Genomic DNA, 16,511 nt, shown 5'->3' on the forward strand with positions numbered 1-16,511 from the left:
TTGGCATTTACATATCTAATTTATTGCTGCACACTACTGAATTATATAAATTGTGTGATTTGTACTTGTATATTTTACTTTTTTTTTTACAAAAATCTTGAAATTTTGTTTATGTGTAATATATAATTAAATATATAATAAAACACAATTGTGTTTTATTATTAATATTATTACATAATATCAATAAAATAATACAAAAGTGTACATAAATAATATTATTATCAAAAGTAATTCGTACAAGCTAAATGCAATATCATCACATTTATTGCATTATTTGTATTAATATTCTTGTTTTGTGGCGAGATAAATACTTTAACTTATCGTCTTAATTAAATGGATTGCGTTTTATTATCTTAGTAATGAATATACATATAATATAACAGAATTTGTTATATTTATCTTCAATCCGTTTAAAAATTACATTATGTAATTGGTGTTATATATTGTATTTACAAATAAATATTTTTTACAAATTCTTATTTATATGTAAGTGTATAATAGATAAATATAACAGTACGATTCAAAGTAATACGATTCATCAAATAATCAAGTTCGTAAAGTCACAATTTTATTTGTTAGCACTAAATGTTGACTAAAGATTAAAGATTAGAAAGAATTGATTTATTATTCGGATATAATAATGCATGTATATATTTTATCGTTTAAACAAATTTTTATGATATTTTCTTGTATATTATCTATGTTTTCTATATATTTAACGTGAATAAATTAGCGGTCATTATTGTTTTATAAACAATTACAGTACAAGAATTGCTACTTTTTTTATTTTATTTCTTCAAGTTCTGCGTAGATTTAGATATTCATGACCAGTTAAAGCTAATTAAAGATGCGTATTGAATACCAGAACTTCTGTATACATATATATTTCAAAGAAAACTGTATATATTCATGTTTTAAACTAAAATATGTGTGACGTATCGAGAAAGATTTGTCAGTTTTCTTTTAAACAAATAAAATGTGTACATCTTACTGTTAATTATAATACATTATTATACGTTAGTATTAACTACCAATTTTTTTTCGTGCGCGTGCACGAGTGTTTATGTAAATCGCAAAAAATGCTCAAAAGAATAAATAAAAGTGCTTTGTTTTTGATAGAAATTTAGAAAGATTATATTTCTGAATATGCATCATTTTTATAGGATGAATGTTTTTGCAACAACTTAGTCAATGTATTCAATGTCTTCGAGATCTTTTCTTTCGATCACAGTTGGAATCGTTTCTTCGATTCCAACTGTATTCTTATTTCGCCTGTAAAAACAAATGTTAATAATAATAATAAATAAAGATCATAATAATATAAGTATGTGTGAATAAGATCTGCTTTAAATCTTACATTTTGTACCACACCATCTCTAGTAAAATACGATTAGACTTAGTAGCATTCCATAACCCATTACGACTATCACAAAGTGGCATTCTGTAAATCCGATACTGATGAAGCTGCCCTGATTCGAGCATTTTGGCTTTCTTGTAAAAAATCGGTGCTCTTCGCGTTGTTTGAGTCCATATTCTCGTAGTATCATAGCTCTGAAAAAATATTAGGTGTGTCGCAAATTATAATATTTTTGATGTATGTACAATTTTCAAGCTTAATTTAAAAAAAATTAATTTTTTGATAAAAATGGACGATTTGAAAATTTAATATCAAAAATTACAAGTATAATTTACTGAACAAATTGACAAGTATGACATATTACTTAATGTTTATAGAATTCTTTTCTATAATAATTTTATTTTTCAAAGAACACAGATACAAAGAAAGTAAATAAACATTTTTTTTATAGACATATTTATGAATAATTTTTAAAACAAGATCTTCAAAGTATAAATGTACATAATTTGAAAAATACATATAACATTTAAATTAAGTTAATTTTTATTAATTTAATTTAAATATTGTATTATATATATTTTTCAAATTATTTACGTTTACACTACAAAGAAGATTTTGTTATTAAAATTATTATATATTTATCATCTCTCTTACCCATTTTTTATTATTTCTAAATAAGGCGATTGTTTTGGTAATGCCAGATGCGGTGGTATCATATTTATATAATCGATTTCAGTTAACCCGCATTTCTCATTTTCCTGATATGTTTCTTGCATGACATGATATATCTTAGTATCCATAGCGTGAAATGCGAACGTTTCATTTTTTATTCGTCTTACACCTTCTTCAATGGACATCCAATTTGACTTGCGTCCTTTCGGCTCTATTCTCTCTTCTAAGATTGCTTTCCTAATAGGGTCTTGCAAACTCTAGACATAAAAATTATTTTTGTCATATTTCTTATTACTCAGTTTCTTATTTCAAATCAACTCTTATAATTTATAAACCTTGGACATATTATGATCGTATCTATGGTCTAGTGCACCGAGAGTTAACGGACTATTGAAAAGATCGGATAAGGTTTTGATAGAGTCCGAAGGGGACTGTAAAAGAGCTACAATATTCGCTGTATAAGCAGCATAAAGATTCAGCGAAGCTATTAGTAACATAAGAGTAATAATTCGAGCTGTAATTCTAAACGGCTCGTATGAATATCCTGTAAATATAAAAATAATATATAAGTTTATTTAAAAGTGTTTATTTTTAAAAATAAAATGAGATATTTTAATGTGCAATTTGATAATTGCAAGATTTAATTTTTATTATTACAGTTTGTATACCTTGTTGAGCAAAGGCGCCCAAAATAACTAGAAAATCATCGCCGAATGTTGGTTGACCGATATTTGTTTCTTTCCAGGTGGTAGACGATTTTCTCATTGTATTTCGATAATATTCCCATTTCATAGATGCGTATAATGAGCAGAAGACGAGAACAAGGAATACGGCGATGGCTATCCAAACATCGCTTTCAAACGGTAATATGAATATGTTTTTTACTGTCGATAGTAACGGTTGTCGAAATACGAATGACGCTCTATACAAATATGCATTATATCAATATAAGCGATTGTTAGATAAATAATTGATAATAATCAGAACTAATATGATTCAATAGGAACAATAAAAATTATTATTAATACTGTTGATAACGAATACTCAAAATACATTATAAGACTTTAGAATAGTACGCTAATCAGATGTAACAAAACATCGGTCGAATATCAAAATCGAAAAAATTTTTCGAAAATTCTAAAGCCAATTTCAATTGTATCTCTCTTCCAATTTAATTCATTTAATATAAAAAAAGAATATCAAAATAAATTATTTTTCTGTAGCAAAATGAGACAAAATATTTAACAAAGAAGTTATAAAGATGATTATATATCTTTTTAAACAGTTTTCATAACAGTTATTTCGAAAAATTATAATAACACTATTTTGTACAAATTGAAATACCATTTTGTAAAGCAGTATTTTGCAGTATTACATATCGCAATTTTTTTTATATAACTAGCATGTATACTAACTTGGCGCCTTTTTTTAAATTTTTTAGAAATTTATTATTTTACTTTTTAATACAATATGTTTAAGCAAAAACAGAAGAAAGTCATTATCACTTTTATCATATTTAAGATATGATATCCTCTTTTTCAATATTATCTTATATGTATGATACTATTGCATTAGGTTAAACTTTGTGTGTGAGTTACCTAATATCTGTCTGTAGATGGATATATTTTACTTCATCGAGACGGTCCTCTCTAATAAACATAGTAGTTCCACCTAAATCGATCTCGCGTCGAGACAGCAGTCCGGTCATTCCGTCAAAGGAGCCATTTTTATCCTTAAATCCCCAGTCACTAACAATTGTTAAATTTAACCTGAATAAGATAAAATTATAAAATTTAATGGCGACAGAATTAACATTTGTTAGTAATTTTACGAAACTATCATGAATTAATGACAGAATACCAAATTTAATAATTAGTGCTTTTTATTTTGTATAAATCGGGATTACTAAACTTTTATAAATAATTGAAGATTAGAACATGTACTTTACAAAACTGTTCTTTTTTCTAATATTTTCGATGTTTTCAACATTGAACCATAATCATTTGATTACACATACTTTTTGAGGGGGATAAGTAAAATATATTTTTAATTAAACTATTTGTTCCATTTATATTCCTATTTGTGCATACACCATAGATCGAAAACTTGTATATTGACAGCAACATATATTATTGTTTATAAATAACAAAATTATCACTATTATTCAAATATATTTTATATAAACATTTTATCATTATTGGCAAAATCGTCAGGATGACTCACGTTGCATTCATTCGATTTATTAGATACAGTAGCCAGAGATAATTAACCTTTGTCACCGGATCTTCATTTTTATTTTTATAACCAGTCAAATCATTGACAGTCTCAGGATTAAGTACCTGAAATTGAAAAAAAACCTGACTTTTTTTATATTTAAGAATTTAATTATTTTTAAAATATGATTTTACACGGGTCAGAAATGGAGAAAGCGTTTTGAATTGCTGATATTTTATTTTTTCTTTGCTTTTTCTATATACTTTTTATGATAAAATAATAGTGTAAGGAAGATACACATATCTTGTTAGATTAGCCTTTAAAAATAGAACATCTTATTTCTTATATATAAGTGCATTTTCTCGAAGATAACACATAATATTCTAAATACCACGATAGCAGATTTGAGAGTCGTTTGTTGAAGATTTCTTCTGCGTGCCGAAGCCACGTCGAAAGTCCTCAATCGTAGACTGTTCTCGACTGTCCAATTTCCACGTTCTTCCCATATTATATCTCGCTGCAAACTCGGTCGATATACCGAAGTTAATTGGAAAAAATTATCGTCAAATCTTTTTGCAAGGATCACATCGCTATCAGGATAGGCAGCTAAATTTTCGAAAATCTCCAAAGTCAAATTATTAGATGTAAAAGTAATATTTGTATCATCATCGCTATCCATTATCATTGTTCTTCGATCTTGAATGAGCAGCCATTTCATCGGTGCGACGAACATTCTTTTCAAATCCAGCTATCACCAGTTAACGATTTAATTTGTTACATTACAGTACATTACTTAATTTGTTTATCGAGAAAAAGACGAAAATTCTTTGTTACTGTTAATGCTTTATTTCTAGTGATTAAACTATTAAACATAATTTAAATTTATTGAGCATTGGTGAATGGACATTATTGGGGTACGCATGAAATTATATTTACTAGAATGATAATATTAGTGTTTATATTGATAATATTAATTAACAGCAAGAGCTGCGGATTAATTTTTTAAAATCGAAAGCCAATGACGATATGTTTATGCTCGTGCCGTTCACACACAGCCGTATTGGATAATATTTGGTACCTGACGTAACATTTTAGTAGCGTAATTGCAGTCCAAATCCAACACGTACAGATTCTGATGTTCCAAGTCATCGTAAATTCTCCGGTCAAAATCGGGAATGATATTATTGTGGATTCCGTGCATCAAATAGAGATTTGACAGTCTCCTGGACAATTTAATCGTGTTATCTGAAAAAAGAGGAAAAGTGAAAACTATTAAAATTCTTTAAACATTTTATATGTTCATTATAATGGAAAGAAAATATCGTAATTTTATAATTATTTAATATTTATTATGGTTGATAACAAAGTTTATTATAATGTATGTATGATACAATACACATATATCTTATTACGTTATAAATTGAAACTTTAAAAAAATTATATTTTACTCATTATTTATTCTTATTTTTCTATCTACTTATTAAATGTATAAAGGCTAATTTCTTTTTTGTTTTTTACGCAAATGGTTAATTCGAAGATCTTGCCATAACTGATGCACAAATGTAGAGATATCCTCGATGGGGGGAATAAAATTGGCATCGTTTCGATGATAAATTTTACAGTAACATCGTCGATCCTATGAGAGAATGCGAACATGCCGTCGAACGATAATGCTAGGATATACAAAAAAATGGGAAACATTCTGAGCACTTCAATATCCATGAAACACCTGCATAGAAATTTTTTCGGAATAATATTCGGAATTGATAATATGAATTATCCCTGTATCGTAATTTTTTCGTATATCTAATGTCTACCAATTTTACACAATTTCGACTATAATGAAACTGTTATGGCTTTGCAGAAAAATATAATGAAGAGACCATTGACGCGTATTAAGCATGCGTGCAATGCGAAAGAATCAATATTCTACTGCATATAAGATATTGATTCTTCTTGATAGATGTTATCTTGACATAATATAGTCATCGTACGAAATATTCATTAGATATCGCAAAATTTGTAATTTTTAAATTTAGTCAGCTTTCTCACGTAGTTCTTACAAATTTGTTTTAATAGTGTAATCGAATATTAGCTGAGACACATAATAATTGTGCAAAGAATTTCAATGCGAAAATCGGAAATTTCTGATTTATTATAGTACGTGAAAAGCCACAACTAATATTTATATAATTTATCACTGCACTTGAATTGTATGTTTTGTATGTAGTTGTATATTTCATTTATACATATTTCTATTATATAAGTATATTTGCAAAAATTTTTTTGCGTGTATAGGAGGGTTTTATAACATAAAATTCGCAACTTTACGAATATGAATGAATAAAAACAATTAAAATTTATATTTGATACATAAGAGAGAAAAAATAGCTGTATATATTTTTATATTTATTTCCATAATGAAAATTATATTACGAGAAACTAAATTTTATACTTCGCACCTGCGCGTCATTAATTGTCTTGCTTACGAATTTCATGGATGTTTATATTACAATGTCTACTTCCTTTATGTCCTTCAATATCTTTCCTTTACTGAATATCTGTTCCTAATAATAATTGTTCTATACTTTTCTTTTGTTGTTTGATTGTATTTCATAAGAATTAGGTCAATTAGTAGCATTTTTATTATAAGAGAATCCGTTTTTATAACGAGCCTTGATGTTTAAAATTCTTTTCTTATTTATATTATTATATGTACAAACTTTTTAATTTTTTTATTTTAAGAGTAATTCGTAGTAACAAGTTAAACATTATAATATTGTTATTCCGTTTATAATACTTGTGTTAATACATAAAACGTTTTAGAATGAAAATAAATCTAGCGAGATATTTACACAAGTACTTTATTGCCTTAAACAAACAGATTGGGTCTTGGTGATGAATATAAAATGCAGTTATCAACGTTATATTATTTTTTTAATTTAAAATTAATTTTTTTGTTATATTTATATTTAATCCGTTTAAAAATTACATTATATAATTTATATTATATATTGTGTTTAAAAATAAATATGTTTTACAAATTCTTATTTATTTGTAATCGTATAATAGATAAATATAAAGTACGATTCAAAGTAACAGGATAGCAGATTTACGAGCTCTTTATTAAAGATTTTTTTGTTGAACGTTTTGTCGAAAGTTATCATTTGTAGACTATTCTCGATCATTCAATTTCCATATCACTTTTCCTTTCAGACTCGACCGATATACGGAAATTAGTTAGAGAAAATCTCCGTCGAATCTTTTTGCAAAATTTACGTCGGTATTGAGATAGATGACTAAGGTACGAAAATCTTCAAAATTGAATTATTGTAAAAATTTTATTTGGATTATTTATATACTTTTGTAATATAATATACCATTTCGTAGAAGTTACAAATGCTACGAGTGCATCAAGTGATTCAAGAATAGTATTTTCAAAAATTTAATAATCATTTCATCTATATATAAAAGACATTAGAGTTAATTAGGATACATTAATTAAAATACATTGTTTTCAGTAATAAAGAAAAAGTATATTATTGCATATACAGAGAGAAAAAAAGAGAGTTAAAATATTTTCGTCATTTTCGATGACAAGACAAAATGTAAGGAAGAAACCATTGGAGAAAAAAATGGACTTATACGATTATATATAATCATATTGTGGATTTATTTAATTTTAAATGTTTAATAATTACACGAGGTGTTATCGCGTTAAGAAAATTATTTATTAAAGATTTATAAAAGAATTACAAGTGAGAGGGGGTACTGTTTCTCTCGCACCTCTTTCTCGTTTTTCGTCTACTGTTCGACTTCGACTTTTTTCTCTTTGTTTTCAATTTTTGATTTGCTCTGTCTTTCGAGCTCGTCTTTATTATTGTGAAATTAGAAAGTCGCGTACATAAACATCGTCATCGAAAACATACAATATTCGACGGTCGAGAATTTTACAACGATCGATATGACAATACGATACATATATACAAAATTAAATATGGCCTGTACAAAAATGTCTTTTACGCAAAAATAAATCTCCATAATATTTTAATAATTAATTATAAAATTATTATAAAGATCACATATAATTAATTTGCGATATCTGCAAAATTAAAAAAATTCATTTTTTACAAAATGTTTAATTATATCTCGCGAACGGTTCAACTACAAACGAAACCAAAATCACTACAATCAACTACAAACGATTTTGAATCGAATTCGGCAAGCAAATTTGAGATATCTTAAGGTCGGGTGCAAGTCATTATTTTTAATTTATAAATTTTTTAATCTATTGAACTACAAACGAAATTAATGTTATTACAAACAAAATGCTACTATTTTCCAAAAAAGAAATTAATTTTTTAACAGTCGGGTGCCAGGTTTACACAGGTACATCACGGCCGAGGAAATAGTAGAGAGAACAGAATAACGAAGATCATTTAGATCACTTTTGTCCCTTCTAAGCAATTATAGAGATTTTATGTGATTGTCGATAATATATATACACAATTTCCCATACCATTATTCTCATGTTATAATGTCTCGGTATTAATAATTTAATAATAGTTTTATATAATTTGCGTGCAGTAATATAGCGATTGTGCAAAGAAATAATATCAACAATAACGAATATTATGACTTTTCATATATTTAACAATATCCGATAAATGCTCGTTTGGCGTAATATCATTTTACATAATCTATAAGCGAATTATTTATCTTTTTGGAACTTCTTAAAATATGGTATACAAGCAGGTTTCCTTGTTTTCATAAATGCTTTTTCGTTTTTTCGAATGCAGTAATCAAGACGATAGTGTAAGGAAATGAAATGAAAAGGAATCAATCTACGAGAAATTGCAGCTGAACGATAAATGCATATACATTTTTCTTATTATGTTTAAATTGCAGTTGCTTCTGGAAATTATTTTATGTATCTTCTTTTATCGAAAAAGAAAAATTTACATTCTTACGTTTAGTACACTTGTCTGATCCTTGAACGTGATAACGTGATTTTGATATCGGACAAATTGTGTTCGCATTAAATTAAATATGACGATGTTAATTGAAGAATTAAAAATAAAAAAATGTTTAATACAGAAATTTTGTTTATTACTCTTTTACTTTGCAATTACTTAACGCGACCCTCTTATCAGATAATCAAGTTTGTAAAATCACAATTTTATTTAACACTAAATGTTGGTTAAAGATGAAAAATTACAAGGAATTGATTTTTATTAAGATATAGGTAATAATGCATATATATATTTTATCGTTCAATCAAATTTTTATGACACTTTTCTTTATATTATCTATTTCTTCTATATATTTACGAAAACATGAATGAATTAGCGGTCATTTATATTTTACCTTGTATTCGTTATGCATCTTTAATTAATTTTAACTGATTATGAAATCTAAATCCTCGTAGGATTTAGATTAGTTGTGATTTTAAAAATGTAAATTTAAAAAAAAACGTTTGTATATTGCATCAGCATCTTGCATCAGCAATGGAACTGCTATATTGATGCATGACGCTTTATAGAAAAACCAGCTAGTACATTAAAGGATTATTAATTGTTTAATGGAACTGTATCATAATTTAACAAAAAAAAATATTTTTAGAATTCTTTTAATCTAGAAATTTTAATATAGATGAATTTTATTTTATTTTCATTAGCATCAACGTGATTACAAGTGTTTTATTAAGCATGTAAGATGTAGTAATTTGCACAAAACTGAACTTGTGTCTACATATATATTTTAAAGAAACCTTTATATAAATATATTTTTTGAGCTAAAATATGTGTGATATATCGGGAAAGATTGTCAGTTTTCTTTTAAACAAATAAAATTTGTACTTTTTACTGCTAATTATTACACATTATTATACATTAATATTGACTTTTTTTTGTGCTCAGGCATTTAAGTAAATCGCAAAAAAGTGCTCAAGAGAATAAAGGAAAGTGCTTTGTTTATGACAAAAATTTAGAAAGATTTATATTTCTGAACATGCATTATTTGGGTAAGATGAATAAATTAAATGTTCTTGCAGCAATCTAGTCAATATATTCGATGATTTCGAAATCTTTTTTTTTTATCCCAGTTGGAATCGTTTCTTCGATTGTATTCTTATTTCGTCTGTAAAAACAAATTATCGCAATAATATGAGTATGTGTGAATAAGAACTGCCTTAATTCTTACATTTTGTGCCACAGTAACTCTAGTACAAATACGATTAGGCTTAATAGCACTCCATAACCCATTACAACTATCACAAAATAGCATTCCGTAAAACCGATACTGATGTAGCTGCCCTGATTAGAGCATGTCGGCTTTTTTGTAAATATTCGGTATTCGTCGCGTTGTTTGAGTCCATATTCTCGTAACTTCAAAGCTCTGAAAAACAAATTGTTATAGTATTTTTTATGTATGTACAATTTTTAAGCTTAATTTTAAGAAAATAAATTTTTTGATGAAAATGAACGAATTGAAAATTTAACATCAAAAGTTACAAGTATAACTTACTGAACAAATTGACAAGTATGACATATTACTTAATGTTTATAGAATTCTTTTCTAATAATAATTTTATTTTTCAAAGAACACAGATACAAAGAAAGTAAATAAACATTCTCTTTATAGACATATTTATGAATAATTTTTAAAACAAAATCTTTATAGTATAAACGTACATAATTTGAAAAATACATATAACATTTAAATTAAGTTAATTTTTATTAATTTAATTTAAATATTATATGTATTTTTCAAATTATTTACGTTTAAACTACAAAAAAGATTTTTGTTATTAAAATTATTGTATATTTATCATCTCTCTTACCCATTTTTTATTATTTCTAAATAAGGCGATTGTTTTGGTAATGGCAGATGCGGTGGCATCATATTTATATAATCGATTTCAGTTAAACCGCATTTTTCATTTTCCTGATATGTTTCTTGCATGATATGATATATTCTACTTTCTATAGCGTGAAATGCGAACGTTTCATTTTTTATTCGTCTTACACCTTCTTCCATGGAAATCCAATTAGACTTGCGTCCTATCGGCTCTATTCTCTCTTCTAAGATTGCTTTCCTAATAGGGTCTTGCAAACTCTAGACATAAAAATTATTTTTGTCATATTTCTTATTACTTAGTTTCTTATTTCAAATCAACTCTTATAATTTATAAACCTTTAACATACGATGAGACCAGTAATGGTCGTATGCACCGAGAGTTAACGGACTATTGAAAAGATCGGATAGGGTTTTGATAGAGTCTGAAGGGGACTGTAAAAGAGCTACAATATTTGCTGTATAAGCCGCATAAAGATTCAGCGAAGCTATTAGTAACATAAGAGTAATAATTCGAGTTGTAATTCTAAACGGCTCGTATGAATATCCTGTAAGTATAAAAATAACATATAAGTTTATTTAAAAGTGTTTATTTTTAAAAATAAAATATAATATTTTAATGTGCAATTTGATAATTGCAAGATTTAATTTTTATTATTACAGATTGTATACCTTGTTGAGCAAAGGCGCCCAAAATAACTAGAAAATCATCGCCGAATGTTGGTTGACCGATATTTGTTTTCTTCCAGGTAGGAGACGATTTTTTCATTGTATTTCGGTAATATTCCCATTTCATAGATGCGTATAATGAGCAGAAGACGAGAACAAGGAATACGGCGATGGCTATCCAAACATCGCTTTCAAACGGTAATATGAATATGTTTTTTACTGTCGATAGTAACGGTTGTCGAAATACGAATGACACTCTATACGAATATGCATTATATCAATATTAGATTGTTAGATAGATAATTAATAATAATCAGAATATGATAAAATTAGAAGAATAAAAGTTATTGTTAATACTGTTGATGACGAATACTCGAAGTACATTATAAGATTTCACTGTATGCTAATCGGATGTGATGAACATCGGTTAAATATCGAGAAAATTTTTCGAAAATTTTAAAACAAACTTTAATTGTAATTCTCCACCAATTTAATTTATTCAAAATAAAAAAATTAATTATCAAAGTAGAGCATTTTTCTGTCGCAAAATGCGACAAAATATTTCACAAAGATGTTATAAAGATAGTTATATATCTTTTTAGATAACTTTTATGTATTTTTTAAACAGTTTTTACAACAGTTATTTAGAAAAATTATAATAACACTGTTTTGTACAAATTGAAATAATATTATTTTGTAAAATAGTAGCAGTTTTGCAGTATTACATATAGCAATTTTTTATATAACTATCATGTATACATGTATATACTAATTTGGGATCTTTTCTTAAATCTTTTTATAAAGTAAATTTTTAGAAATTATGTTATTTCTTTTCTTAGTATAATATGTTTAAATATAAACAGAAGAAAGTCATTATCACTTTTTTCACATTTAAAATATTAGAATATTATAAGCGCGCACTATTTATTTTGTATGTTATATGTGTTATATGTATTTTATTGTATGTATATTTATATTGTGTTGTAGATTGTGCATATACATATAAAACAATAATATATTTATATATAATAATTTTTTATCTAATATATGACATATATATATATATATATATATATATATATATATATATATACATATATATATATATATATATGTCATATATTAGATAAAAAATTATTATATATAAATATATTATTATATAAAAAATCATTATTATTTTACGTGTTATCTTTCAAAAACATGTAAAATAATAATGATTATTTATATATTTATTCAGTTAAAATAAAGCTCTCTTTAAATTGATAAGGAGAACATTATACCTATATTTATATAATAATAATTTTTAATCTAATTTCTAATCTAAATTTTCTCTTTATAAAAAATGGCATAAAGCTTCGAAAGCGAATATATTGAAGCGTTAAAGCTTCATCAATGTTAATTAACTGTTATATATATTTATGATAAATGTACCTTTCTTTATTTGTCTTTTTTTTTTTCTTCATTTGCTTTAACCTACTGCTTCATTCTTTTTTTTCTTTCTTTTCTATTTTTTATTTTTAAAAATTTATTTTTATATTACATAAACTATTGTAATCAGACAAACTGTCAAAATTCGCATAACAATTTAACAGCTGCAAGCGACATGAACGAGATATCCAATTAGCATCGCGGAAAAGAGACCTCAACACTTCGATATATTCGAGCTCCAGCTTTCACACACTTTTTAGAAAGAGGTTTTTTTTCAACATTATCTTTTATAGATGATCCTATTGCATTAGATTAAATTAATAGTTGCATAAGATTTGTGTGTGATTTACTTCATGTTTGTATGTAGATTGATATATTTTACTTCATCGATGCGTTCCTCAAAAATATGCATAGTAGTTCCACCTAAATCGATCTCGCGTCGAGACAGCAGTTCGATCATTCCGTCAAAGGAGCCATTTTTATCCTTAAATCCACTGTCGCTAACAATTGTTAAATTTAACCTGAATAAGATAAAATTATGAAATTTGATGGCAATAGAATTAATACTTGTTAGTAATTTTACGAAACTATTATGAAATGACAAAAAATTTATAAATTAGTGTCTTTTTATATTATCTTTGTATAAATCAGAATTATGATTTTTTTTATGATTAATTAATAGATTAGTAGATGAAAACATGTACTTTAAAAGACTGTTTTTTTTCCAATATTTTGAAATTTTATAATATGGAATCGTAATCAATTGATTACGTATACTTTTTGCGGATAATATGGTATACTTAATGAATCGATTAGCTCCATTTATATAACTATTTGTGCACATATCATCGATCGAAAACTATTTATATTGATAATAACATATATTATTATTATTTATATATAACAAAATTATCACAATTATCCGAATCTATTTCATAAACATTTTAACCTTATCGGTAAATTCATCGTCAGAATGACTCACGTTGCATTCATTCGATTTATTAGATGGAATAGCCAGGGATAATTAATCTTTGTCAACATATCTTTAGTTTTATCTTTACAATCAGTCAACTCATTGACAGTCTCAGGATTCATTATCTGAAATTGAAAAAGAAACTGAATTTTTTTCTGCAATACTGTTAAGTGCACAAATCGATATGTGCTATGTGCACCTTATCAGTTTCGCAGAAAAATTATTTTAGGTGAAATCAACGCACTACCATCCGCGTTAGGCTTTTAGTCGTTCAGATTTTAAAGTTTCTTGTTTGTAAACATTAAAGAGCCTTATTTCTCAACTAATTGAATTTTTTATATAAGAATTTAACAACTAAAATTTTTTTACAAGACTTTAAGAATTTTTGAAATATGATATTATACGTTTCAGAAAGAGCATTTTTTGACTACTGGTCTACTATTTTATTCTCTCTTTGCTTTTTCTATATATTTATGGAAAAATAATAGTGTAAGAAAGGTACACATATCTTGTTAGATTAGCCCTTGAAAATGGAACGTCTTGATTATGTTTTGTTGATATATAATGTATTTTTTCGAAGATAAACATATATTATTCTAAATACCAGAATAGCAGATTTGAGAGTCGTTTGTTGAAGATTTCTTCTTCGTGCCGACGCCACATCGAAAGTCCTCATTCGTAGACTGTTCTCGACTGTCCAATTTCCGCGATCTTCCCATATCACTCCTCGTTGCGGACTTGGCCGATATACAGAAGTTAATTGGAAAAAATCATCATCGAATCTTTTTGCAAGGATCACATCGCTATCAGGATAGACAGCTAAATCTCCGAAAATTTCCAAAATCGAATTATTATATGTAAAAGTTATATTTGCATCATCAACGTAATCCATCATCATATTTCGTCGATCTTGAAGAAGCAGCCATCTCATCGGTGCGACGAACATTCTGTTCAAATCCAGCTATCTCCAGATAACGATTTAATTTGTTACATTACAGTACATTACTTAATTTGTTTATCGAGAAAAAGACGAAAATTTTTTGTTACTGTTAATGCTTTATTTCTAGTGATTAAACTATTAAACATAATTTAAATTTATTGAGCATTGGTGAATAGACATTATTGGGGTACGCATGAAATTATATTTACTAGAATAATAATATTATTGTTTATATTGATAATATTAATTAACAGCAAGAGCTGCGGTTTAATTTTTTAAAATTGAAAGCTAATGATAATATGTTTATGCTCGTGCCGTTCACGACAGACATATTAGAAAATATTTGGTACCTGACGTAACATTTTAGTAGCGTAATTGCAGTCCAAATCCAACACGTACAGATTCTGATGTTCCAAGTCATCGTAAATTCTCCGGTCAAAATCGGGAATGATATTATTGTGGATTCCGTGCATCAAATAGAGTTTTGACAGTCTCCTGGACAATTTAATCGTGTTATCTGAAAAAAGGGGAAAAGTGAAAACTATTAAAAATCTTTGAACATTTTATATATTCATTATAATGGAAAGAAAATATCGTAATTTTATAATTATTTAATATTTATTTTGATTAATAACGTAGTTTATTATAACGTATGTATGATACAATACACATATATCTTATTATGTTATAAATTGAAACTTTAAAAAAATTATATTTTACTCATTATTTATTCTTATTTTTCTATCTACTTATTAAATGTATAAAGGCTAATTTCTTTTTTGTTTTTTACGCAAATGGTTAATTCGAAGATCTTGCCATAACTGATGCACAAATGTAGAGATATCCTCGATGAGGGGAATAAAATTGGCATCGTTTCGATGATAAATTTTACAGTAACATCGTCGATCTTATGCGAGAATGCGAACATGCCGTCAAACGATAATGCTAGGACATACAAAAAAATGAGGAACATTTTGAACACTTTAATATCCATGAAACACTTGCATAGAAATTTTTTCGGAATAATATTCGGTATTGATAATATGAATTATCCGTGTATCGTAATTTGTTCGTATGTCTAATGTCTACTAATTTCACATAATTTCGACTATAATGAAACTATTATGGCTTTGCGGAAAAATATTGTATAATGAAGAGACAATTGACGCGTATTAAGCATGCGTGCAATGCAAAAGAATCAATATTCTACTGCATATAAGATATTAATTCTTCTTGATAGATACTATGTTGACATAATATAGATGCTATCTTGACCTAATATAGATGTTATCTTGACATAATATGACATACGAATTATTTATTATATATCGCAAAATTAGTAATTTTTAAATTTTGTCAGCTTTCTTCGTAATTCGTACAAATTAGTTTTAATGGTGTAATCG

At 26.4% G+C, this 16,511-nt stretch overlaps 2 protein-coding genes across 2 annotated transcripts; both read right to left on the reverse strand.

The window, feature by feature from the left end:
* Positions 1 to 1,376: 1,376 nt before the first annotated feature.
* Positions 1,377 to 5,842, reverse strand: LOC140664115 (probable glutamate receptor). Its single transcript, XM_072888883.1, has 9 exons — positions 5,788 to 5,842; positions 5,322 to 5,488; positions 4,635 to 4,991; positions 4,253 to 4,368; positions 3,628 to 3,798; positions 2,698 to 2,951; positions 2,365 to 2,573; positions 2,012 to 2,286; positions 1,377 to 1,551 (listed from the first exon to the last, which is right to left on the reverse strand). The coding sequence occupies exons 1-9, from the start codon at positions 5,840 to 5,842 to the stop codon at positions 1,377 to 1,379; spliced, it is 1,779 nt and encodes a 592-aa protein (XP_072744984.1).
* Positions 5,843 to 10,299: 4,457 nt separating this feature from the next.
* On the reverse strand, positions 10,300 to 15,581 carry LOC140663539 (probable glutamate receptor). The gene is made up of 9 exons (XM_072887774.1): positions 15,459 to 15,581; positions 14,773 to 15,129; positions 14,178 to 14,293; positions 13,546 to 13,716; positions 11,771 to 12,024; positions 11,438 to 11,646; positions 11,085 to 11,359; positions 10,445 to 10,639; positions 10,300 to 10,381 (listed from the first exon to the last, which is right to left on the reverse strand). The coding sequence occupies exons 1-9, from the start codon at positions 15,579 to 15,581 to the stop codon at positions 10,300 to 10,302; spliced, it is 1,782 nt and encodes a 593-aa protein (XP_072743875.1).
* Positions 15,582 to 16,511: the final 930 nt, after the last annotated feature.

Source organism: Anoplolepis gracilipes, chromosome 3 (assembly GCF_047496725.1).
Source record: "Anoplolepis gracilipes chromosome 3, ASM4749672v1, whole genome shotgun sequence".
NCBI classification, from domain to species: Eukaryota; Metazoa; Arthropoda; class Insecta; order Hymenoptera; family Formicidae; genus Anoplolepis; species Anoplolepis gracilipes.